The sequence below is a fragment of the Fringilla coelebs genome (genome assembly GCF_963513975.1).
Source record: "Fringilla coelebs genome assembly, chromosome: 10".
NCBI lineage: Eukaryota > Metazoa > Chordata > Aves > Passeriformes > Fringillidae > Fringilla > Fringilla coelebs.
In genome coordinates, this window is record NC_140036.1 from 19,039,885 (window position 1) to 19,066,031 (window position 26,147).

General features: G+C 39.2%; 1 protein-coding gene across 2 annotated transcripts in view; it reads right to left on the minus strand.

Moving 5' to 3' along the window:
• Positions 1-1,564: 1,564 nt before the first annotated feature.
• Positions 1,565-26,147, minus strand: part of PIK3CA (phosphatidylinositol-4,5-bisphosphate 3-kinase catalytic subunit alpha) — a 42,222-nt gene continuing 17,639 nt past the window's right edge. For both annotated transcript variants that reach the window (XM_084212553.1, XM_084212554.1), the window contains exons 3-21: positions 25,174-25,383; positions 24,255-24,505; positions 22,060-22,305; positions 21,221-21,306; positions 19,637-19,742; positions 18,451-18,603; positions 18,212-18,346; positions 16,473-16,597; positions 16,037-16,118; positions 15,410-15,574; positions 14,753-14,856; positions 13,880-14,051; positions 13,443-13,549; positions 12,797-12,918; positions 12,173-12,251; positions 11,176-11,346; positions 10,838-10,955; positions 10,520-10,671; positions 1,565-9,372 (exon numbers count right to left, since the gene is read on the minus strand). In XM_084212553.1, coding sequence (XP_084068679.1) covers positions 9,102-9,372; positions 10,520-10,671; positions 10,838-10,955; positions 11,176-11,346; positions 12,173-12,251; positions 12,797-12,918; positions 13,443-13,549; positions 13,880-14,051; positions 14,753-14,856; positions 15,410-15,574; positions 16,037-16,118; positions 16,473-16,597; positions 18,212-18,346; positions 18,451-18,603; positions 19,637-19,742; positions 21,221-21,306; positions 22,060-22,305; positions 24,255-24,505; positions 25,174-25,383 — 2,855 coding nt within the window. In that variant the 3' untranslated portion in view covers positions 1,565-9,101. The remainder of the gene's footprint in view (positions 9,373-10,519; positions 10,672-10,837; positions 10,956-11,175; positions 11,347-12,172; positions 12,252-12,796; positions 12,919-13,442; positions 13,550-13,879; positions 14,052-14,752; positions 14,857-15,409; positions 15,575-16,036; positions 16,119-16,472; positions 16,598-18,211; positions 18,347-18,450; positions 18,604-19,636; positions 19,743-21,220; positions 21,307-22,059; positions 22,306-24,254; positions 24,506-25,173; positions 25,384-26,147) is intronic.

Below are 26,147 nucleotides of genomic sequence, written 5' to 3' on the forward strand. Positions count from 1 at the left end.
AATACAGAAGAGCCTATGTGATATTCACATTCTTGTTTAAATGGACAACACAGAAGATGCTCATTTCAATTAGTGGGGATATATCCTGACCAAAACAAGCGTGGGGTAAACCCTTTCTTCAATAAAAGCAGTTAGCATAGCTCATGGGGATAACCTTCACTGCAGGTAGGTTTGTTAGTGTTTAAAAGGACATCTAGGAGGTTACTTGAGGTATCTTGTCTAGCATCAGGTTCTTTGCTCTTTTGTTACGTGAGTTGAGACTTTAGATTGAGCCTTTCCAAGGCAGGTTGGCAAAGACTGATTTCTGAGCATAAAATCAGGAGGGCTTACTGAGATTCCCATGCTAAAGCAAACTGCTCCCATTGCAAACCTTTCTTGTTTCACCAGCATTATTTTGAAATTTTTTTGTGATTTTTTCATATTTAGACTTAGAACTACCACAAAAATCACACCCTGGTACTAAATGGCAGTAAAGTCTAAAATTTGTATTTGAACAAGAGCTGATGATCCTCTTATCCTGAAGTATCCTGTGCAACTAACACACAGTTGTAGCCACTCACAACCATTTCATAGTTATTAGGCAAAGGTAAAACTCACCTTATGTATAATAAACACAAGTTTAACCTGTTAGTTCAGGTTATTGAAGTAGCTAGTTCCAAAGCCCCAGCCATACTTTTCAAACCAGAGCTCTGCTGAAGCTTCAGACAGAATAAATGTAAGGATGATGATGTCCATCTTTTATGATGGGTTGGTGCAGCACAGACTGAGCACCTGCTGGAACACAGCCCTTCTCAAAGCTGGGCAGTGTGATCTGAAACAGAACTGACCAGTGCACAAAGTTTAGACCTGACTGGGGACAAAAATGTTTTGAAGGGGCCTGATTAAAAACCCTGATACTTGCATCATCCCTCCAAAAAAAGGTGAAATTCTCACAAGAGAGCTCAAATCCTCCCCAGATTGTTAGGAACTGGAGTCCAAAGTAGGCCAACATGGCCACAGAAGGAGTTCCTTAGCAGCCTCATGCTATTATACTGCCAGTGAGTAATTTCCCCAAATATGTTTGTCACTCTTTCAAAATTAGTATTGGATACAAAAATATAACCTTGTTTGTTTGTTTAAATTATAATTTTGGTAATGAAAGCATGAAGCATACTTTTCCAAACCAGATTGATTTAGCAGGGACTGTAAACCATCAAGCTGAAACACTTCAATAACATCATCTTTCTTGTCACAGCTTTTTACAGCCCACGTCTAAAACTAAAATAAAATTCCTTATTTTGAGGATCAGCATTTACAAGAACAAATGCCACACTCATATTGGACTTTTCACCCCTAAATAATGCAAATTCTATTTCTGTTCCCCACAGATTAACTGAGGTATGCAATTTCCATTTCCTTTCTTCCAGCCTTTTTCAAAGGCAGAGCTGCAACACCAAATCACACACCAAGACTGAATATTCCTTAAATTCTCACTTCAGAATTCACAGGTGTACCAACCATATCATTTTAATTTACTTGTTAGTATATACATTAACACTCAAAAGTGTGATAAAAACCAAACAAAAGTAGTTTTTTTTAATAAACAGCATGATACAGACTGTGAAGATAAATAAAAAGCAGACTTTTTACAGTTTCCCATGAACATGAACTACAATAAGTATCATAGGCCAAACTTTTGTTACTTGAGTAGCAGAGCAGAAGGGTCAAAAAAGGGGTTGTTTTTTTTTTTATTTAAAGTACTGCAAGACTATTCTCAGTATGACAACACATGCATCTTGCTGCATCTTAAATACTTTTTGGCCCATTATTACTAAAAATGTCTTGCTTTCTACCTACTTTACCACAGACCTTTATCACAGAATGACACACACATGGCAACATCCCCCCCTGCCCCAGTAGTGGTTATTTCAAAGGTAATTGTCTCATTTTTAAAAGGTTATTGAAGCACTGGTGGGGATTTTTACTTTCCCTTTGATGCAGATAGGTAACTACTCCCAGCTTCAATGAAGTTACACAGAAGCATGGAGAGCTGACACCCTCCTGGGCTCTGTTTTTACCCAAAATGCCAACAGGATGCTGGGCTGGCTCAGGAGGAGCAGGTCAAGGGAGGTGAGCCTTCCCCCTGCCCCTCTGCTCAGCACTGGAGCACTGGGGCTCCCAGTACAAACCTGCCTGGATGTGCTGGAATGGGGCCATGGAGGGGATGGACAGGAGAGGAGGCTGACAGGGCTGGCACTGTGTCCTGGTCAAAGAGAAAGCCCAGGGGGCATCTGGCCAATGTGCATAAAGACCTGACAGGGAGGAAGAAAGGCAGGCAAGGCTTTTCTCCGTGCCCACTGAAAGGACAACAGGCAATGAAATAGAAGATATTTCATATAAACATTATGAAAAAAAAATTGACTGTGAGTTCCTCTTTCTCAGACAGACTAAACCCAGCTAGGCCATGTCCTGGGCATCCTGTTCTACTGATGACCCTGCTTTGAACAGGGTATCTGGGCTAAATGCACTCCAAAGGTCTTTGCCAACCTCAATGGTTCTGTGAAAACTCTGCAGTTGTGTTGCCATTGACAATGAGAACAATACTTACAACATTTCAAACCTAAGAATCCAGGACTTCAGACTGCAGCCATATATATATTTAAAGCCCTTTTCTCCACCAGGGAAGTAGATTTTCATAGTGTAGTGGATATTCACAGTTAAAACTCTATGAGGTGCAAAGAGAAAGGATGATGCTCCCAGATAATGAATTACACATTTATCTTCACATGAGAAATGAAGAATTTGGACCACAGCTGCTATAGGACAAGAAGATTAATCTATTCCTTTTCATTCCCCAGCCCCAAGTGAAAGAGTAAGACAATTTTGGACAGCCTGGGGCAGTTGATAATTCAGGATATAGAACATTATTAATAACGCCTGAAAATAGATTAAAAATAGTTAAAGAAACAAGGCAGAATGAGATTGCAACTACAAATATCCATATTTTGGCTCACAACAATTACCTAAACTACAACAGACAAAGATTCTTGAAAAAAAAAGCTTCTGCCTGAATTAGGCTTTCAGTAACTTCAGCAATACAATTAAGTCAGGTTTAGTTGTGATTAATTTTATGACTGGAACAGGAGCCTAACAAAATGAATGCAGTTACACCAAACTGAATGGCCCCTGAAGCAGTGTAATAACTACTGAGAATCAGGCACCAGAATTCAAAAAGGTCAAAAGAGAATAGTGTATTTTTTGCCTTCCTTCTGCTGCAGGAATATTGCATCACATACAGGAGTGACAGTAAGGACACTTAAAACACATGTACACAAACCAGTGGGGACACTAACTTCAAAGGACAGGCAGAACATTGCTTCAATTGATCTTCTCTTACAAATATTTTATGATGTCCTTATGCTCTGGGCATGTCCCAGAGGGGTGTTGGAGAGAGAAGAGAAGGGACAGAGGGATTCACCTGTGGCTTTGAGTCAGCAGTACTAACACAGCAAGACCTCAGACTTTGCAGAGTCTGTCCCATAAAGCTCAGATGTCCAGAACACTGTATGGCAAATGAAGAACAGTGATTTTTCCTGAGTGTGGGTTCAACAAGTCTGTATGCTACAAAAGAGTAGGAAGAGGAAACATTTAAACTAGCAAGGAACAAAAATATTGAAGTGTCAAGAATGAAACAAATTGTAGACAAGGTCACTGTACTTTTGGAGAGTTGAAAAGGCTATTTTGTTAATAAAGACTATTTCAAAGTAAAATTATTGAGTGTTTAACTGGGCTGCTACTAAACATTCCTCTCCTTATGAGAACCTTTCATAGTGAATCATAGGAATAAATAATCTGCAACTCTGATACACATACAGCCTAATTCTGATTTCATATGCTGTTGTGAATCCAGAGCAATTCTGATGAAGTGAATGTTTTATCAGCATAAAGTGAAATCAGAATTCCTCAAAGAGAAGAGCACCTATGGGTTTGGTTAGTGTATGCAAATAGAGAACTTCTATAGCCAGTTTCCAGTTGGCTTCCCTTCATTAACACAGATGTAAAAAAAAGTAAAACTAAACAAAGAACCCCGAACCACACCAGCTGCAGGGGTGGTGAGCTACACATCATTTTGGACAGACAGAGCCTTACCTAAACTGAGACAACTTCCAGCACAAAATAAAAAGATGCAAATTCATTACTTGTATGAAACATGTATTGCAAAATTAAATTGGGATTCAACAATCTGCAACAACATCCACAGCTATATAGTGTTTTTAAAAAAACAAGTGTGGTTCTTCCATTCAAGTAAAACTAGAACAAGTGAAAGAAGTTAAAAAAAATCCTAGAAGCAGCAAGTTACAATTCTTTCTGTAATACCACACCATTTTCATTAACTTGAATTATTTTCAAGATGTCAAAGACATCAACAAAAATAGTAATTTCAAGTGGCTTTTCTGATATTTCCTTTTTGAATGGGTCCAGCCCAGGTCTGCAACCTGTACAGACATGCAAAACAGGAGGAATTCATAATTACTATTAAGAACAGACATTTGAACATGCCAGTTATATAATGACAAAGCAAAGACAATACCTTCAAACTGTCAACAAACATGGGCTACTGACCACTAAAGGGCATTTAATACTTTACAGAAAAAGGAAAGTTGGCATAAAATCCCACAAACAACTCGCCAAACCACCAACAGCAGGGTCATCACATACAAAGTTCTTATAAACCTGGTAATTTCTATATTGTCCTCAATATGCAGGCTCATATCTTTTCCACAAGATGCCAAATCACCTACCATTTTGGTTCTATTTAAAAGCCTTTAAAAAAATTCAAATTATACTGGAAGTCTGTTTCAACTATGAAAAAACTACTAATGCACCCTTTCAGACAAAGGAGTATGCATATATAAAATCAGTACAGGTACTTCTGCTACATTTAGGAAAGCAATGAATGTAGTGCTAAGTAAAACTAATATGCAGCAGCTGTTCTGTCATATTAAACACAGTTTCACAGCTGAAAAAGTGACTGTTTTCAAATTTTATTTCACTAAACACTATTTCCTAATGCTTTGTGAGAAAACACATGGCCCTGTCTTGGGCTCCTTGCTCTGGCAGTCTTACAAGGAAGTTCTGCAGAAGCAAGGTGCCCAGATTCACTTCAAGGCCAAAATAAACTACTTTAGTGTTTTGTGCATCTGATTCCCAAAACAAAGGGAGCATTTTCAAATCTCCATGAAGTGGGAATAATTAAAAATAAGGTGAATTCCAAGCTATTTCTGTAAAAATCTAGGACTCAGTTACAAGTGCTTTCATGGTGTGTAAGCAGGTCTTCTTTCTGATACTGGGAGCAGATGACATCCTCTCATTTCCACCAGGGTAAGCAAACAGAGCCTCCTCTATCCTCAGTAAAGTTACATCAGCACAGAACTGCTGTGGCAGGATACAGTAATTAGGGTTCAACACTTTGAAGTTGAGAAAAGGATTGTTGCTTTCTGTGAAACACTGGCAGAATGTTTTTCAAATGCCCATCCTGGTTATGCAAAGAACTGGGTAAAGCCCAGGACCTTCTACTTTTTAAAAAAAAAATTGTTGAAAGGCCAAAATTACCCCCAACTATATTATGTCTGTACCACTCTGAGGTTTCCTTTTTTTTAAGTGTTTGATTCTCATAATAACTTAACAGCCTATGCACAATATTTAATTGCAGTAACTTCTGGAAACAGAGCCTGACTCCTCATACCTCTGTCTGGGCAAAAGGGGTGCAGAATACTGTGCTTGAACTGAAAGACATTTATACTCATATTTACAGAAGGGCTAGGAAGGGGCAAAGTACAAACAAATTTGGCCTCATACCATCCAAAAAATTTGAGTTGATCTTTTCACCCAGGCTGGAAAAGGCTGACCATTTCTTGCACAAATGAGGTAAAGCATTGTTTCAACACCAGATAAATATGGATAATATAGCACCTAATGTGATGTCTGTGCAACAGTTTTACTCAGTTAAATTAAGAATTATAGCCAACAGGGTTTCAGATTTTGTGAACTAAACTTAAACTGAAACTAACCCATTTTAAGAGCTAAACCATTATTGTGTGTGGACTGCAAAGTAATAGATACAAGAGTAACTTTGCTCTAGAAACTACAAACAAGCTTAGCAGGAGTTAAAATATTCATATGAACAAAAAGGAATATGTAACAGTCAATAAAGAGAGCAATGGGAAGTCTATTGGACTACTCCAAAATATTTAGTGGAACTAAGGAAATAAAACTTCACATTTCCCATACTGTTCTCAGAGCTTCTGTAGTTTTCACAAAACCAGGTTTCCCCCCCAACATCAAGTATCCATGCATGCAGTAATCAGCTGCAGGATGCTGACTTTGAAGGTGTCTTGAAACACCAAAGCCTTGGCTTTACAATCCCCAAAGTCTTTCATAACGTAATTGATTGCACATTTTTAATATATTACAATTTGCTAAATGAAGCTAACCACTCATTACCTCATCAGTACAGCCTGCACGAAGTACAGTTTATTTATATGCTTATATTCTAGTCTAACACCAACTGTCAGCATATTTTATATTACACGTGGTATTGCACTTTCTGAGTGGCACCTCGGTGCGTGTTTGCAGTGAACAAGCTGAACCCCCAAAAGCCCCAAACCTTTGGAATTCAAGTGCTGCCAATCTAGCAAGTTTAAAATGTTAGGGTGAACATCACCCGCAGAACTATTATGGGCTTTGCTAACTTTAAAAAAACCTGTTTAGCAATTAGAAAAACAGTCCTACCTGAAGTTGTGCATAAGGGCAATCTGAAATCCTTGATACTCTGAACAGTTTCAAAACATGGTGCCAATTTCACTGATTGCACACATTGTAATTGTGTTAAAGGACAACAACTAGATTTACAAATATATATTACACACACGCACAAAACAGACAAAGCTATAAAATGTTTGGTAACTCCACATGCTTTGAGCTAGCCAACATATCTGTCTGCTGAACTGCTAATTATTGATCATATTGAAAATCTAAATTGCTATTTCTGATGTATCTTACTGGAGTCAACAACCACTTCCAAAGGAGGAAGAAAGAGGAGAAATGGTAGACCCAAATTTTGAGGGTTTAAATGAGCGTTCTTGAAATAGCCAGCATATCATTTCAGTAATGTGAAGAGTGATTCCCAAAATTCTTTTAGAGACTTAGGCCAAGTTTCCCTTTGGCTTCAGTGGGTATATTCCCACTACTTCACTGGTACTTGTGTCCTCTTTCACTAGGGCTGAATTTGGTCCTAGGAGTATGTCTGGTCACCTTCAGTGACGTTAATGAAAACGGGAGTCTTGGACAGATAGAACTGGGTTGCAAAATTAAGAGAGTTAATATTGGACAAATCATGTAAATAAAGAATATATATTAATAATAGTTCCTATTATATAAATAGCCTTTATAAAAAAATAATCTTTCAATAATTTTAATAACTCACCTTTCTTTAGGTTCTGGAAAACATGTATGAAAAAAATCTATTCAGTTCAAGTTAGATTAAAGCAAACCTAAGATGAACACTACAGCTCTCTGTTGCACTAAACCCAATTCTGACCATTCAATTTCCAGGTTAGTCAGTTTTTGGGGATGATAGGGAGTTTCTTTGTGAAAGTATGAATTGCACCCCTAGAAATTCATAGCAGAAGAAACACCATACTGAGTGGGCCTATTTCCTACTGCCTTCAGAAACTGTGCAGATGACGGACCCAGAAATCAAAGGGCCACCCAAACCCCACAAATGTTAATGCCTCTGAGCACATTTAAAAGGCACTGTCCTCTCACTAATGTTTTTAGATCTTTGAGCTTCAAACTCCTTCCCTTTAAACTATGCTGCATTTAAGTATTTGCTATCACTTGAATTCTCTTTCCACTCTCCACAATCCAGCATAGTCTCCACCTGCTGTACCAGATCTAAGATAAGATGTGATGGACTCTTACGTTCACACTAGCACTATTTCTTTTTCCTTCTAATTTATCCTATCAAATGAGAAAAGGAAACATTCTTCCAAGTTTACCTTTTTGAGCTTAAGGCATAACATGAATCATTGAATCATAGAATACACCGAGTTAGAAGGGACCCACAAGGATCAGAGCCAACTCGTGGTCCTGCACAGACACCCTTGCCTGAGAGCCTTGTCCAAACACTCCTTGAACTCTGTCAGGCTTGGGGCTGTGACCACTTCCCGGGGAGCCTGTTCAATGCTCAGCCACCCTCTGGGTGAAAAACCTTTTTGTAATATCCAACCTAAACCTCCCCTGACTCAACTCCATGCCATTTCCTTAAGTCCTGTCACTGGTCACCAGAGAGAAGAGATTGGTGCCCCTCCACTTCCCCTCGCGAGGAAGGTGCAGACCTTGATGAAGTCTGAGCTCAGTCTCCTCTTCCCCAGGCTGAACAGACCAAGTGACCTCAGCTGCTCCCCATAAAGCCCATTTCCCTCCAGACCCCTCATCATCCTTGGGGCCCTCCTTTGGACACTCTCTAATATCTTAATTTTGTTTAGACTGTGGCACCCAAAACTGCCCACAATATTCAAGGCCAGGCCGCCCCAGTGCAAAGCAGAGTGGGCCAATGCCCTCCCTTGCCCAGGTGGCCATGCTGTGCCTGATGCCCCCAGGACACAGGTGGCCCTCCTGGCTGCAGGGCACTGCTGGCTCATGTTCAAGTTGCCATCGACCAGGACCCCCAGGTCCCTCTCAGCAGCTGCTGTCCAGCCTCTCACTCCCCAGTCCATACACACAACCAGGATTGCCCCACTGCAGGTGCAGAATCTGGCACTTGCCCTTGTTAAACTTCATACACTTGGTGATTGCCCATCTCTCTAATTTGTCAAGGTCCCTGCACACATCGTACTAAAGCTTAATTTTTGAAGTTTATAATTTTAGTGCTATCTGAAACCCTGTTTTACATTATTTTCCAACAGTTGTCTGAACAATTCATCTCTTTTCTTGCCATAAATTCTAATGTTGTTCATGGTTTGTGCAATTCCTATGCAACCAGTCTTTGCTGCTAACGGGTATTAACAGTGCAGTACCCACAAAGCTGGGTATCAGTTCTTGTTTTCTTTGCTGTCAGTTCAGTTCAAAGCGTGTTGCTTTATTGTGTGGAAGATCCAGTCCATTTTTGTTGTCCAGCCACCATGGTGAGCATCATTCATTTGCTTCATGAAGTACTCAAGAGCCTCCTGCTCAGTTTTGTCCAATGCAAGGGTCTTTCGAATGTATGCAATATCATCAAAGGACTGCAGTTCTGGCATTCCTGAGCCAAGCATCATGGAGAAAAGATTGATGAAGAGATTGGCATGCTGTCGAATTGCCAGGTATGCCTTATAGCACATCTCCTGAAACCTGGAAGAGACCAGGGGAAAAAAAGCTCAGTGCGTTTCTCTACTGGATGTGCATCACTGCTTCAGCTCCAAAATAGTTTTACAGGTAAGCAGACACTAAAAAAGCAGTCTTAGTCTAGTAAGAACATCATAATGTAGCTGAGAAGATGCACTCATTCTCCTACTTAGTTTATTTGTGTAAGAATTAATAGTGGTCAGACTAACACAACATCCAAAGACAGGCTTTCTAGTCTTAAACCCCATCTGCAATTCACACAACTGTTCAACACAAATTTATGTGAGCTCACAGGGTCTTTTTTGTCACTGCTACTGACATTTCAGATTTCAAAAGGCATTTCCTGACACACTGCTAAAATCAGTGCTTTCCTGGCTATCTTCAGAGTTGCATTTCTTCTGCAATTTTATGAGGGCAGCAGCTGTTGCTCCTTAGGTACTCTGAAGAATGCACTGAAAACAGGGACATTTGCTATATCAGACTGGATAAGAAATACCCAGGTTAAGGGAAAAAATGCAAAACAGCTTCACTGCAGTGTTCAGACAGGCACTACAATTCAAAATCTGTCTTCTGTTGCCATCAACATAATAAAATTAAGATTAAAATTGAAACCTCTTAAAGAGTGAAAGAGATATTAAGAATGACAACAGCAATAGATTTATTTACTGTTATTAAAGTTCTTGCTCAGCAGGTTTTGGCCACTGTCACAAACGACACAGGCCAGCTGAAGAGCTGATATCAGAGCAGTTACAGGAGAGAGAAGTATGGCTGGATGACCAGCAAGGCTCTGATGCACACAACATCCAACATTTAAGAATTCTCAGTAGCTGCAGTTCTGCCATCTCAAGCGGATTTTAAGTGTAAAGTCAAAGAAATATCAGATGTTTGAAAAATTACCGTTTTTATTCACATGTATGCTGACCCTGCGAATCTCAAGTGAGATTTCATGGACCAAAGGTCATGTAAGTGCTAAGATTACCCACTGACTTACAAGTGGATGGTTGATCTTCAACTGAAGAACTAGAACATTCCCACTGCAAGCCAATTAAAATACTAGTGCTCAGTTAAAAGGTCTAATTATTAAAGGTCACCAGTACTAAAGCGCATTTTAGGTACAAAACACTGGAGGTTAAGTGCATAAAAGAAAGCTCACCTTTCAAACTCCCTCGTTTTGGTACATTCTTGGGCTCCTTTACTAATCACTATTAAGAAGTCTTGTGTTAAGACAAATGGCACACGCTCTCTTTTGTAACCAAATTTTTTCTTCTTGTGATCGAGGAAGTGCCCAAAGTCAATATGAAACAGCTTAGAGAGAGACAGAAAGGTATTTTAAGATTAATAATTCCTTGTTTAAGTGAAGTAACTGTAAAATTGATAACTTACTTATAGTTCCAATAGATTTTTTTTTTCCAAAACAAACTCATATCCAAGTGGTTGACCTTAGGGTATGATTTTAGAAAACATCTCTTACCTGTCCATCATCTTTGACCATGATGTTACTGTTGTGGCGATCACCAATGCCCAGGATAAAGGTGGCAACACAGTAGCCAGCACAAGAACGTGTAAACAGGTCAATAGCTGCATCATACCTATTCCAACAAAAAAGGAGACACTTTCCTCAGATAGTCCAATAACACAGAAGTGCATTTTTCTTTTGCAAAACAGCAAACAGGAACAGGTAAAAAAGAAAACAACACTAGATGGACATAATTATGGACATAATCTCCAACTCGATGAACTTTTGTTATCTTGAAGTTTCCATCAAAAAGAAGCATATGGCCAAGAAAAACAGGTGACAGGGAATCTCACATGTCTCCTTTGTTCTTGTCCTTGAGCCACTGGTGCAATGTATGGCTGTTGAACTGCAGTGCTCCTTTTAAGCCTCCTTTGCACTGGATCTGCATGATGGTGTGAGAGCTCCTGACCACCTCGATGAGTCCCACACAGTCACCGATCGACAAACAACCATAGGGCAACATCCTGGAAGACAAAAGTTCATTGTTTTGTTGGGGTTTTTTTCCTTCCTTTATAGAGAATGGTGGCAAGAGGTGGGAGAGGATGTATTTCTGCAGATTCCTCTATCTGACTACCCTTTAAGACATGGGGAACTGTAACCATTCTGCAAACCATTCTTGGACAAAGGCTTAATTCTGCCACTGGAGACAAAACTGTGACCCATGAGAGATAACATAAACCAACAGGTCCTTCTGTCTAAGATAAGAAAATGAAAACTGGGGGTTTCTAGACAGTGCACAGGTGGCTCCTTTGTGTACCACACAGCAAACACAAATTTGAAGGTGTAAGCTGTCTAGGAACAGTTTTCCAGAAGCAGAACAGTTTATCCTGATTGCCCTGGAGAAGCTGCTGCACCACAGTCTGGAGGTGGAGAAGCTCACGCAGACTGGGCAATATCTACCGTGTGGACTGAAGAGAAGATACCAACTACAAAGAGCCATTGCTCAGCAGGGCTGAGGGTTTGGCACCTTGTTCAAAGCCAAACCTACAGACAAAATCACTTGGCCACAGTGTGGCTACTGTGCCTTGGCTCTTGTATCCATTCCTTGTACGTAGCTCACGCAGACCCACTTGAATGAAAATGAATTATTTTCCAAATATGATCTTCTGTTTATAAAATCCAGTAGTTTAGTTAAACAAAAAAAATTAAATGTTGCTCTAACGTGCACAAAAATGTCTATTTTTAGCATTACATTTAATACCCTTGGGAAAACAGAAGCAATCTCTGGGAACAAACCAATGCCAAAACCATTAAGATCAGCATTACTTGGGAATGACCTCTAATGCTTACCGAAGATCAAGACCCTGATTTTGCCAGATGTTTTCCATAATTCGAATTATCTGAAGTGTCAGCATGTCCTGACGCAAGTCTGAAATAGTCAAATACATTAAATTTGCAAATTTTGTAACACCAGAATCTTTGGTTACATCTTACTTTCCTTTTCCCCCCAAAACTATGTCTAAATACATCTAAAGGTAATAAGGTTTGCATAGTTTTGTGCAGATTTTGTTCCCTCAGTAGAGAAAAGTAAGTTTTAAATAGTAAAAAATTAATATAAACTTGTGGTGGTGATTTAAAAAATATAAACTAAATCCAAGACAATGGAATCAGAGTTTACACATCTGTAATATCTTGAAGAAATTTACAATTAAAAAGAACAAATATTAAATAGTATTGTGTTCCACCTTGACTGACTGAGCATCTTAGAACATATAAAAGTTGTACCAACTCTTGGTATCTCTTGGTATTAAGAGATAAATACTCATCTGTCTATGCTTAATTTTTCTGGAAAAAAATTAAGCTGATTTTTTTTTAAAAAATATATGTACTTTATAAACTTATGAAAAACACTAAGTAAAATGTTAGGAAAATAAACAGGTATGTAACTTTTGAATTACACTTATCTTTCCTTACCATCTCCATTTTTAAATATTATCTCATTGTTCTGAAATAACAATTCAGACATAATATCTGGGTTTTCCCAGTTCAACCACAGCGGCCTTTTTGCAGATGACATTATCCTGCACTCCTCAAGCCTAAAAGAGATAAGATTTCTATGAAATAGGCATAATTTGATTCTTATACCATATTTCTCTAATACTGCTAAGGTCTCCCAGTTTTGGTCAAACTCTGAACAAGCACCAAATTAAAGATGCAAAGATAACTGACAATTCACCATTTTCACTTTCAGACTCAAACTTAAATTAGTGCTACATTAACCATTTGTTAAGACCAACAGAAGAGTTGTGTTGTAAGGGAATATTGTAAGGGAATATTGTAAATATTCCTTTGGCAGTATGAGCTCCTGACAACTGAAAAAAGGACAGAAGTTCCTGGCACCTTAAAGGAACCACTGAAGGTCATGTTGCTCCCTGGTTTGTTAAACCATTAGATTGAAATGACTCTACTCTTTATGGATTACTCTGCTACAAATTCTATTCAGTGCACTTTGAAAATACTGACATTTACTAAATTAACAGTCAACCTCAACACTGTTATTGTTACCATTACTAAACATTTACTGAATCATCTAGACAAACTTCAAAACTGGATACAATACCGAAGGTTTCCCAGTTGATGGGCAGGATTAAGAGGAGAGATAAAACCTTGCAAGGCATCCATGAAATCTGGCCGTCTCATTTGTTCAACAAGAAACTTCATCTGTACCTGATCAATAAGCACATTCAGGTCTTGAGAACACTATTTACATGTAAATGAAGGTATCAGATTTTAGCTTTGGTTTTCAAGCATGGTTTTGCACAGTTCTAATGTAAGTACAGCTCAGCTACATATTATACAAATTGAAACCTTTAACTTTAGTTCTATTGCCTTGAGAGCTAGACAATGGCATTGCACAGAAAATACTGCAGCTCCCCAGGAGACACAGCACCCACTGAAATTAGCATTAACACTTTCCTCACTGATCAAATAGAACAGTTCTAAGTAATTCCTGTGACTCAACAGCAGCAGTTTGGAGAGAAGGACAGCTTTTGATACCTTCTGGGTCTCATCCTTTTTTTCCTGCTTGAGAATATCTGTGAGGTTAATCAACTTCTCCATGGCCTCCACCTGCCTGCTCAGGTGCTTCAGGTACATTCCACATGCTCGACAGTAGGACTCCAGAAGTAAACCAAACCTCTGGCTGACAGTTTTGTTGTGCATTTCAGACCTACACAGGGAGGAAGAACAGTTACAGCTTAGAGACAAGACCACTTAGAGGTGCCAAAAATGAAGCTGTACTTGTGACATCTTCATAGAGTCCTAAAATACATCCCCTCAAACAATCCCCTCCCTTGATGACACCGAGGCAAGTAGAAAACTAAGAGTACAGCAAAGATGCCTTGCTTCTATTTCTGGTCTGATTACACCAGCTTAGAACACAACTTTTAGGTGACCTCTAGCTACAACACAATATGTTGCAGATTGAGCTATCATGCTCTATAAGAAACCTTTAATAAGGAAGTAAAAATAAAGTTTTTACTTGTCTTTTTCAAAGCGCTACCTTGTTGAATTGGGTGGCTTTCTTTAGGTCTCATATATTTGTAAAAATTTCTGGAAAAATTCATGGGGCATCAGGCAGATAACAATATGGGAAGCTTTCAGCAGTCTCAGACTACTTTGTTTTCAGAATAAACATCTTAGATAAAAAAGAAGTACAAATCCAAGTACTATTAAATAGCTTTGGAAACTGCAAGGCATGATTTCTGTCACCGAGCTATGTATTCAAACTCTTAACCAATATACCCCAATGTTTATTTAAAGTGGTAATATTTTTCTAAGAAAGGACATTTAGTATGTCAAACTTTTAGAAAAACTAATTGTTTAAGCTAATAGGAAGCCCACCACCCCTTAACACGACAATAAGCTTACTTTAAATGCCAAAAGAAGAAGTGTCCTATCCTTTGATTGGTCAGTGCCTTCTTGAGCAAAAATCTCACAAGCTGATTATCTAAATATTGCTCATATTTCAGAACCTAGTTAAGGATAAAGAGAAACTTTTTTAAAATCAGATGCAGTTATTATTTCTATAAGCAATATACAGATTAAAGGCAGTTAAATAAAAAGCCATCTATGTTGTACATTTTTTTCTGGAATGACTGATCTTGGTATTAATATTTGCATGTGTTAGGCTTTGAACAATATATGCCAACTGTTCACTGGCTGCCTCTATTTCAGGAACTTACCATCTGATGCTTGCTTTACTGTTACCAAATATTTTAGCCTCAACTTGCTCAAAATTTTGAGAAGATGCTTCTGCTCATCCTTTCCCATATGTCAGGACAGCTGAAATAGCTGCCTGTTCCAGTTGGTGGAACAGTTTTGCATCTCTGCAGAATGCTGGCATTTAGTACCAACAAGCAAAACCACAGCACGACAGAAAAAATAACCTTTCATCTCCTCCTAAATAATCTGCAAAGCAAACATGATGACCTCTTTTTCACAACAACTTAACTTTTGCTGTGTTTCAAGCCTCTGTGATCATTGGACATACACAAGACAACAAACATGCCAAAATGTGCTCAGTACCTGTACCAGCTGGATTAAGTACTGAGACAGTTTGTCATCTGTCAGGGACTTCTCCAGACAGCGAACTGCAAAAGCTCGCACCATGGGGTCTGGGTAGTTGCAGTCCAGCAGCTCCATGGCCTGCTCTGGCTTGATTGAGGGCCAATCCTTCACCAAGCAGTACATCTGTGGGCAAGAACAAGCACGTTACACCTTTGCCCTGGCCAGGAAGAAGCTTTAACATGCAGCCATTAGAAGGCATTGTCAGACACCAACTACATCTGAGCAGAAGCTGTTTAATTGCTGGTCCTCTCAATCAACAGTCTGGTATTAGTTGCCAGTTGACTTTGTTGTTTTATCCACTCTAAAAAGAATGAAAACAAAACCTCACATTTAACTGTAACTGACAAGTTGGCAACATCAGAGGGATTTGAGTAATGCCAGCAAGAGGAAATCTTAAGACCAGACTTAAAGAGCTAAAGAACAAGAACTATGGACCAGAGACACCTGTCAATCACAGTGGCAACTCCAACTATTCATTCAGTGTATCGTGCACACATAATATGCTTTTAACTTCCAGGAGTTTTCTTTAAAATAGCATTTTAATGCTTCTTCAAAATCTAACACTTCTGCAGTGCTTCGGCTTACCTGGGCCACTTCATCTCTAGAATTCCACTTGACAGACAAAAGTAATTTGGGTAGAATTTCTGGAGTATTCACACAATAGTGTCTGCAAAAAAGGAAAAAGAAAAGTTGCATGTACTAAACAACACTTTTGCTTTCCATCAACTATGTCCCCAGATCCTTGCACCTTTTTCTTCCTTTGTCAGCAAGGTGCTCTCAGGATCCATCCATGCAGGTAAAACTGCAGTAATAAGGAAAATGGGAGCTCATTCAACAACTTCTTTTCTCCACAGGATTATAACCAAACCACACAATGCAGAATGCATTACAAGCCTCGTCTAAAACACCAACTCCTCAGCACAGAAGGGAGCAAAACCCATGACAAATTTGGAATGAATGAGGTGAAGTTTGATTATGCCAAGAAGGTTTTTTCTTTTGTTTGGTTTTTGATTTGCAATACCTGTGTCTCCAGAGGAAGTCCTTCTCTTGCTCAGTGATTTCAGACAAGGGGTCTCGGGTACAAATGGCTCGCAGTTGCTCCTTGTCACTCTCTGTTAATTCACTATCCCGAGCTATTCTGTTACTCTGCAGAGACAGTGGCACTTTAGCCCTCCACACAACTCCTTCTATTGCCAAACCACACACATGAAATACAGTATTTGAACACACAGCAACCACTACAGCCTGTGTCATGCAATACTATCTTGCTGAATCCACTTCTTATAACTGAGAGCTTAAAATTTAGAAAGGAGATGAAAGACTAGGCCTTTGATCTCTACAACTGCTTTTAGTCACTGCTGGCACAAGGAGAGGCACACTTCAACTAAATCAGCTGTATGGAGAAATAGCAGCAGTTGACATCTGATGAATGACACAATGCAGCACAAAGTGAGACTGGTCATTTCTGACCCCAGCCTGAGATTGCTGAGGGTTGTTGAAAGGATTGAAAAGGATTTGGAACTGAAAAAGCAGAACATGGGGGATGAAAACAGGTAAATCAGGGGCAGAATGCTGTAGGAATGCCTGAGTAACAGGAAGATGGAAAATATTAAATCACAATTAGTGTAAGACATTCCCAAAGAGCGCAGAAAACAGAACTGCTACAAACAAAAATTAGCTATGTTGTCATTGAAGTGAATTTCTCCTCCTCACCATTTTTTCTTTGTGCCACATGGAACAAAACAATGAGCTGGAGTACAGAAGCCCTGGTAAGAGGCTGGGCAATGTTATTTACCAAGACAACTGTCCTTAAGCATTTATTTAGACCCTGCTCAGTCACAGCATAAACAGCAGAGATGCTGCTCTATGATGGACACCCTGCTGAGTATCAAGAGAAATCCAATGCCCACGGCCTTGTTCAGGACACCCTGGGACAGGACTGCTGCGAACACCCCAGAATTCCCACTCTGGAAGCTCCTGCCCCCTCCGTGCTCTCCTGCACTGCCAAACTCCCACCACAGAGCTCTTCACACAGAGCACGGAGCTCCCTGGGCAAACCCAGGGCTTTGAACCAGCCTCCAGAAGAAAATGTAGAACACACCAACCAATTTCACAGCCTTGGCTTTAAATAAAGAGCATTTTTAGCTTTACTGCTTTTCTGTTTTCACTTCTTTTCATCATCCAAAGAAGTGCTTTGAAGAAACCTCCAAACCTCACCAAAAAGCCAATTGTGATGCACAAGTTCTGTTTGTGGAAAAAGTGAGATAAAGGACTACACCCATGTGTATGTCCATCAATTCCCTTAAAATTCCCTTTGCTTGTGGTCATAACTACCCCATAAAACAGACAGGAAAGAGTTCTAAGCACCTTTGGGTTACACAGGAAAGCCTAAGTATAAAGATGAAACTGCAACACAGAAAAACAGTATCAATGAAGGAGAATTGCAACTTTTGAAAAGTTAAACTAAGTAGTTCTACACCCAAATTAGTGATGCAAAAATGTCAAAAACACAGTAAACCAGTCTCTCTTTGCAGTGTTTGGTTGGCCAGTGAAGCATTAGGTCACTTCATTGGCAATATAAAGAAAGGAGATTATATTGCCCATTTTACCAAACACGCAACAAAAATTTGATTTTTTTGATTTTACAATAAATAAGGATGTAAAAAAAGAAGTTTTGTCACTTATACACTGAGTAAAATAAAGTAGTAAATAAACATTTCATATTTGAATAGTTAATGCTGGAGGGGGAGTTTGCCTTACCTGCCCTGCATAGCTGTAGTTGAATCCCAGTTCCCGTGAAATTGTCCAATTTGCATGTTCTTCAATCACTGTCATATCTGGAAACTTTACAGGGTTGCTAAACCAATCAAATTCCAGCTCTAAGCATGGAGTTTCCTAGGTCAAGGGAATTCAAATTACTTTTTCTGCTGAATGATGGCAACCAGAATAAAGCATATTTTGAAAATGCACTCTTAAGGGGGAAGCTGGCATGCAAATACCTTATTTGGATTTGATCCAGTAACACCAATAGGATTCAACAAATCCTCCAGCCCATGAGGTACTGCCCAAAGATTCAAAGCCATTTTCCCAGATACCAGAGTGTCTGTGTAATCGAACATGTTTATATTTCCCCAAGCCAATGGACAGTGCTCCTTAAAGAGATTAAAATATGATTTTTTTTCAGTGTCATCTATGGATTACTGCAGAGCGAGTCAGGAGAAATAACATTTTCACCCCAGATCAAGTCGTTACATTCCCAGATTAGCAGAAAGCAAGTTGTGGAGGAATGGCTGTCATAGCAGTCCTTTAACAAAATGATACTAAAAGAATTGTAAACACATGCTCATCTCTTCCTCACACCAGACTAAGCCAGGATGATGAAAAAAGTTATTCTGACAAAGAGATTTTTTTACCAAGTCCTGTAGTGACAGAACAAGGGGCAGCAGTTTTAAATGTGAGGCCGATATTTTTAGATTGGACAAAAGAAATATGGTTTTCTACGATAAGGGTAGCCAGACACTGGCACAGGTTGCCCAGAGAAGCTCTGGCTGCCCCATTCCTGGCAGTGTTGAAGGCCAGGTTGGATGGGGCTTAGAGCAACCTGGGCTAGTGGAAGGGGGGTGGAACTGGATGATCTTTAAGGATCCCTTCTAACCCAAATCATTCTGTAAGGTTTACAGACCTGCTTGTAGATAAACACCCTCAAACCCAAAAAGTAATGATGCTGCTGGCTAAAAATTAAATGTTGCATGTAGATTATTAGAAATCACTATTTGAGATCCAGCATTAAATGCTAAAGGAGTAAAAAATTTCTTTACTTGAAAATTCAACCCTAAAGGTACAAATATTGTCCTTTAAAAATAAATAGGTTAGTAACATGGGTTTTGAAAATTAATTTTAAAAGCACATCCACTTCAAAACACTAACACTGGTCTTCGTGTCTGGCAATGCAGTATAGGGATGATTTACAGTGCTGAACTGAAAAGCTTTTTTCTGTGTTGTTTAATTTCCATACACAAAAAAAAAAAAAAAAAAAAAAGAGAAAATAGAAAGGAACATCCCTATTTAATCATATTCAAATCAAACATTGCACTCATTGCCAGGCCAGCATTTACCAGCTATCTTCCCAGCCCTGACAGAAGCAGCTGTGGCTCATTAGTGCAATAAAGCCACGAGGTGTTTTACCTCCTTGGCACCCTTGCGGCCTTTGACAGAGCAGATGGACAGGCAGAGCCGAGCGGCACGGGGCAGATCGGGAATGTACATGTCATACAGCAGCCACTCATTCCACCTGCAGGTCCGAAAGGCAGAATTAAACCAGGCTAAAGAGACATCATCACTCCTCCAAAAGGCATTTGTTATATTCCTAAACTGGGTATTTGCATATAGAGCACACTTTCTTACTGCAAAGGAGTCCCCACATATGCATTTGACCACATTCACTGCTTTTGGGAATGGAAGCCTCCCCAACAGCCTTCTAGCCCCAACACTGTTTAAAAAGCCATGTTAAGTTCAATTCCTGCAACCTAAAGATAGTGGATTTGCATATGCTACACTGATGTAAGGTTTAGCTTTTAAAACAGTTTTCCCTTCAGGAGAAAAAGTCAGCAGGGAAAAAGAGCTTTCAAAACCAAACTAAACTTCAACTGTTGGAACATAAAAAGATATCTGCAAGATGGGGATAAAACATGGAAATCCAAAGCAATATTCCCAAGTCAAATATTTTTCTATTTACTATAGTAATAATAGCACAGATTGGTTCTACAGGAATAGCTTGATTTTGTTTTCATGAACTTCTCTAAGCAGAATTTATCTCTCAGTTGGTAGAACTGTGCTTTTGAAGAGGAACTTCTGATCCAGTTTCTTCCCCTAAGCAGACTGTCATACAGAATTTTCTCAGTTGAAAGAGAAAACAGCTTCCAAGGACAGCATTAATTTTTCAGTGTATCTGTAGCTACTGAAAGCAATTTTACAAAGAAATAACTGTGAAAGCCCTTCTCTAAGAATAAAGAAATTGGCAGATAAACTTTAATTCACTTTTCTTATGTGTTCATTTCATATAATACTGATCTATGTGACCATATCCATGATTTTAAGGCATAACCTTCATCACCTTTCCAAGATTTTATCTCTAAAATAGTTGAAATTATCAGCTCAAGTAGAGCAGTATTCGGGGCAACTCAGGAGGAGAGCCTATTTTTCACCAATGATGTATATTATTAGTCCTTTAATTATAAAACCTAATCATATCATAGAAAATGTACAGGTAAAAATAAGAGTTTCAAAAATTATTATTAAAGACACGAAGTCACAAAAAGCAAGAAAAGAATTACTTCTGCACATATACTTTGCATCTAATCTTAGGAGATGCTGAAATTTCACACCTCTTCATTAGTTACAGTTATGAGAACAGGTGGCTAAAAGATGACCCAAATGTTTATATATGCTCATATAAAACTTCTTTTTGCACTTTTAAATACAGGTGATTCATTTTTTCCAGGTAATATTGATGGTTTGTCAAACATCCTGAAAATATATTCTATACTATACTATTATGTGCAAGACAAAATGCTTGTGTTTGAATTAAATTAATGCTATTTATATATATATAGGGTTATGTAATCTATTTTTACAAAACTTAAGGTAAAAGATTCCCAGCAAGGAGCTCTACCTGAGTAATGGTTAAGTGGAGCCTTTACTCCTTCAGTGCTATCATTTATGATGCCCTGAAAGTCAGGTTGTCTACAGTCACTCAGGTATTCATCTTACCTGGGATTAGAACAAGGTACCCTCTGAGTATTCACATTGTCACACAAAGGCTCCCCTCCATGGTAGATACCTGTCCTAACATAGATCTGAAAACAACATCCATATTAGTCTTTGAAATGTTACTGTAAACAAATGTTTTCACTGCAGTCAACACATACCATGATTACAACACATTATCCTTTTGTTTTCAGTAACAAAACAAAACACCAAAATTGAAAACCAAACTGCTCCACCACTCCCCAAATTAATTCATGCTCTGTTGGGCACACAGCACAGTTTATAAGGATATCCTTCTAGAAAAAGTGTTTTGGTCTTTCTCCTCATTAATTGCAAAATTAGTTCTTAAAAAACACAGTAACAAACTTGAAATGAACACTAAAAAGAACACTCCTGGAATTTAATCTCCATTCTTCCTGTGCCAAGGTATTGTGAAAGGAATTCCAAGGAAAGAGAGCCCAGGTTGTAGATGTCTTCAATGGCATTGAACACTATGCCTGCTTTTTGCCCCCTATTACCCCACACCTTTATTTCCATAAACAAAGACAGATTTCTTTTCCTATCCATTACAATCTCTGCTGAAGCACTACGCAAACTGACTCCTGCTCCTACCAGGTAGAATATTTAGCTAATTACCACAACTCACATTTTTTTTTAAAGCCGTATAGAAAAGTTTCCAGATGCTAAAACATGGGTGTGTTGTTTAGAATGAAATATTTCAATTTAAGTAAAAAAGTGGTATAATTTTCTAACATGTTACATAACAATTCTTCTCCAATGTCAAAACAGAACACTCAGGAGGGAGACCACGAGCTGCTGCAAAGCCACAAGTGATGCCATACCTTGTCTATGTCTCTGATGTTCACATTTACATAGGTAGCACAGAGGATCCTTATTCTGAGAGCACTGTTGATAGTCCAGAGGGATTTGGTGGTGGCCTCCCCGTTCATGTAGGGCGTGGCGGTGGAGATGCGCCGGGAGTAGGAGGGCATGGTGAAGGTGTCCAGGGGCAGCTGCGTGTACAGGCTCTCCTTGGCCATCAGCATCAGGTTGGGCATGCGGCCAAGCATGATGCAGCTCCTTATGTACTGCAAGGAAACAACCAAAGTGTGTCACCACATTTTCTGAAAAATCCTCTTTGCCCAGGATTTTCTCCTGGGAAGCTGAGAAGCCTCAGAGAGGAATGAAAACGATAATGATCTGATTGCTGCTCCTGTGTTTGCTGCTTTGGAATGTGGCTTGGACATTGTTTACCAACAGGTACATGTGTGATTGGTTCCATGTGAATTGTTTTAACTTAATACCCAATCACAGCCAGCTGTGTCACGCTCTCTGAGTCAGTAAGTAAAGAGTGGTATAATTTTTTATTATTATCATTCTTTCTAAGCCTTCTGATGTATCTTTTCTCTTTCTTTAATATAGCTCTACTATAGCATTCTTTAATATAATATAATATAATATCATAAAATAATAACTCAGCCTTCTGATAACATGGAGTCAAATTCTCATCTCTCACTTCATCCTGGGGACCCTCACCAACACCACAAAAGTGCTGTCTTTTCAAAGCCTACACTCTTGGTAATGGAAACCTACAAAGATACTTGGGGAGACAGCAAAGTGAAAGAGCTTATCATGTCCTGCCTGCACACCCTGCACATGACAGCAGGTACAGCATCCAGCAGTTTGGACACGTTGTTGGGTAGGGTCACACAGCCACACCTCATGGCTCTGAGATGTGAACATCTACAACAATGGAAGGCTGGACTGGGAGAGAGAGATGGGAGCTGAAAAAACCACCAGCCAGGTTCCTTGTGGAGCTCCTCAGCCCCAGCACAGTGCAGCACAGAGCAGATGGATTTGAGCTGCTCCTGGAAGCAATGGAGCTGCTCTGGAACAGCAGGGGCTGTACCAGCCAGCAGTGCAGCACAGGTGCCTGACAGCGCCAGTCCCAGGCAGGGAGCACAAGGTAAGCAGCACACACGCTCATTTTTGGCTCAGGTGTGCTCATTACCTTACGCTCAGCACTGATCCTGACACACTTCAGCTGTCCATTCAGGTCTGAGTGCTGAGAGCATTTAGTCTGGCAACACTACCACAAAACACAGTGTGTTAGGACAGGTCCAGCCTGGAGTTAATGAGCAGGCTCTGTTGGGGCACAGCAAAGGCAGACCAGATGCTTCTGAAGAAACCACGCTAGATCAAATAGGTCTGGTGTTTGATCTTCAGATGACTCTGCAAAATTATTCATGTATGCCTGCACTTGTTCCCCAGCTCCCAGAGTACAGAGATGCTTTTCCCATTATTCAGGATACCCCACCCCTCCTCTCCTCCACTGCTCTGAAGATCAGATTGTCAACCATTTTAGCAGAAGGAATGGGAGCAGTTTATTACAATACAAGAGGAAGCAGCAGCAGTCTGTCAGTAAATCTACAGGGTAACGTGTGCTTCAGAGAGAGCTGCTCAGATGCTCCTCTGCCCCATGCTCTCTCACACTCCCTGTACTAACAAACCCAGTGAAGGACAGACAGACACAAGGAAGACTCAGCAATGATTTCCGTAGTGCTGGACATCTACATTTTTTATCTTATAAAGTAACGATAAAGCTGTAACAGGAAAACAGTTTGCTCATTTACCACCCCTTTAGGACAGGATTTAAAGTAGTAATGGTTGTTCCATAATTCACAAAGTGATCAAATTTCCTGTTTTATTACATCAGCACCATTCAAATATAGCTCATCTCTTGCCATTAAAAATCTAGGATATTTCTGAAAGTACCTACCTTTGATTTAGCACTAACATTAGAGGAAAACATTCAAAGAAGAAAAATTACATGAGTAATACAAATTCTAATTAAAACTACCTTTTCTCCCCCTTCTCCCTTCTGAAGCACATGGATTAGCCAATTTGTGAACACACTGTCACTTCCTATGTTTTGGATTAATATAATGAAAAAGCCAGACCTAATACTGATCATTTTTCTCCCCACAAATTTGGATTATTTTGGTGTAGTTCAAAAGAAAACCTTTATGTTACTCACCTTATACTGGCTCAGCGGACATTTTTCTAGCAAGTATTCATCACAGCCACAGACTTTTAAAATATATTTGCCCTGGTACTCCAAGACACAAAGTTTCAGTTGTTCAGATGACAGCAACATACTTCGAGTTTTCTTCCTAATTGCTTCAGCAATAACTTGCTCAGGCACACAGTCATGATTGATTTTTAAGGTGTATTTCTGCTTATCATTGTTTGGTGAGACTATTACCCAAATCACCACTATAATTTGCCCTGGAATAAATATAAAATAATGTCAGGCCTATACTTTTCAATGCAGTTTCCAAAGAAAAAGCACAAACCCAAAATAACCCCCAAACCAAATAACTCTCATGTCTCTCCAACACAAAGATTTGCTTTTAGTATTAAAAGAAGATGTAAACAAGATTCACTGCCCAAACTTAGAGAGGGTTTATAATTTCTGCAAGGAACTAGATGCATTAAGTTTATTTTTGACTCTAGTGGAAATTCAAACTTTAGGCAGCCCTGAGGTTAAGAACATTTTTATTAATTACTGACTATTTGGCCTTCAAGAAAACAGCAGTAACTCTTTCATATTTGAGGACTGCAAAATAACCCAGCGATTCAGCATCATTTAATACCAGATATCTGAATGCCATAGAAAACTGCAAAGCAAACAAGCTGTTCCCACCCACTAAAAAAAGGACACCTCTATTTACTGAGTTATATTTCAAGATTCAGTTAGAATAACATAATTTTAAATATCCTTTTGAAGGTAGTTCAGAGTTTAAGAAGATTATTCTGAACAACTTAAGGTGTAAGATACTGCTGGAGTGTACTAAATACAGCACATAAAACAGTGATCTGCCTAAGTCAACAGCTGTACTCTGATTTCAAACACAGAAAATACATGATGTTTCTGCTGTAAATATTGCCCTTACCTTTGTCTAGTTTGTTGTATATGTGTTTGGGGAGTTCAGCTGAGGACTCCACATTTGGAGGATAGACATAGAGTGCTCTGCTGTGTGGGGCGTTGGCATCTCGCAGATCCACGGCTTCTTTACACACGTTCAGAATGTTTCTCCTGAAGTCTTGTACTTCTGGATCCTTGACCATGTCAAACTCACAGACAGGCATGCCAATAGCAAAACCTACAGCATTGGAGCAGCATGAGGATGTCATTGTAACTGACAAGTAGAGCTAAAAATTTCTTCAATCAGTCACAAAAAAAGCCAACATAAAGCAAAACACAGCCTAAAATATGTGCCAGCTTCTGCATGCATTCGTAATTGTTTTATATCATTCAAGAACTACACAGTTCTAAAGTTAAGGGCACTCAGCAGACACAGAAAAGGTTAGAAAATAGGTGTACATTCCCTGAAGATCCTAGAAGCCTTAAATCACTGCTCTCATAGCCAACATTCCTCCTGGAGGAAAAGGACTCAACTTCCTTTGAAGTCAGCACAGAGCTTCCTAAGGGGACCAGAGGAGCTGCGAAATTTGATTTTTTTCTCAAACCCTGGCAGGATTATTGGTAGCTATTAGGACCATAATCAACTTTGCTTACACTGGAATGACAGCTATTAATTTCTTTTCTAATGACCTACATTATTCAAGAACTGGAATGAGCCCTCCAAGAGACACTGAACTTAAGCTCTTTGACACAGATCCATATAATAACAGTGCATTTCTTTCAGGTCCTTCAGATGTAATTCCATTTACTTTAATGGGATTACCTGGATAAATAATCTTTTATGCATGAGTGTCCAAATGGAAACTTTCAATTGTTGTGTTGCATAGTTACCTAACTACTGCTCTCCCCAAGTCCTGAACACATTTGAGCTTTACAAAACAGAAGCAATTTACTTATTATGCATTCATCACAATTAAGTCATTTAACAATTAGCAGTACCTC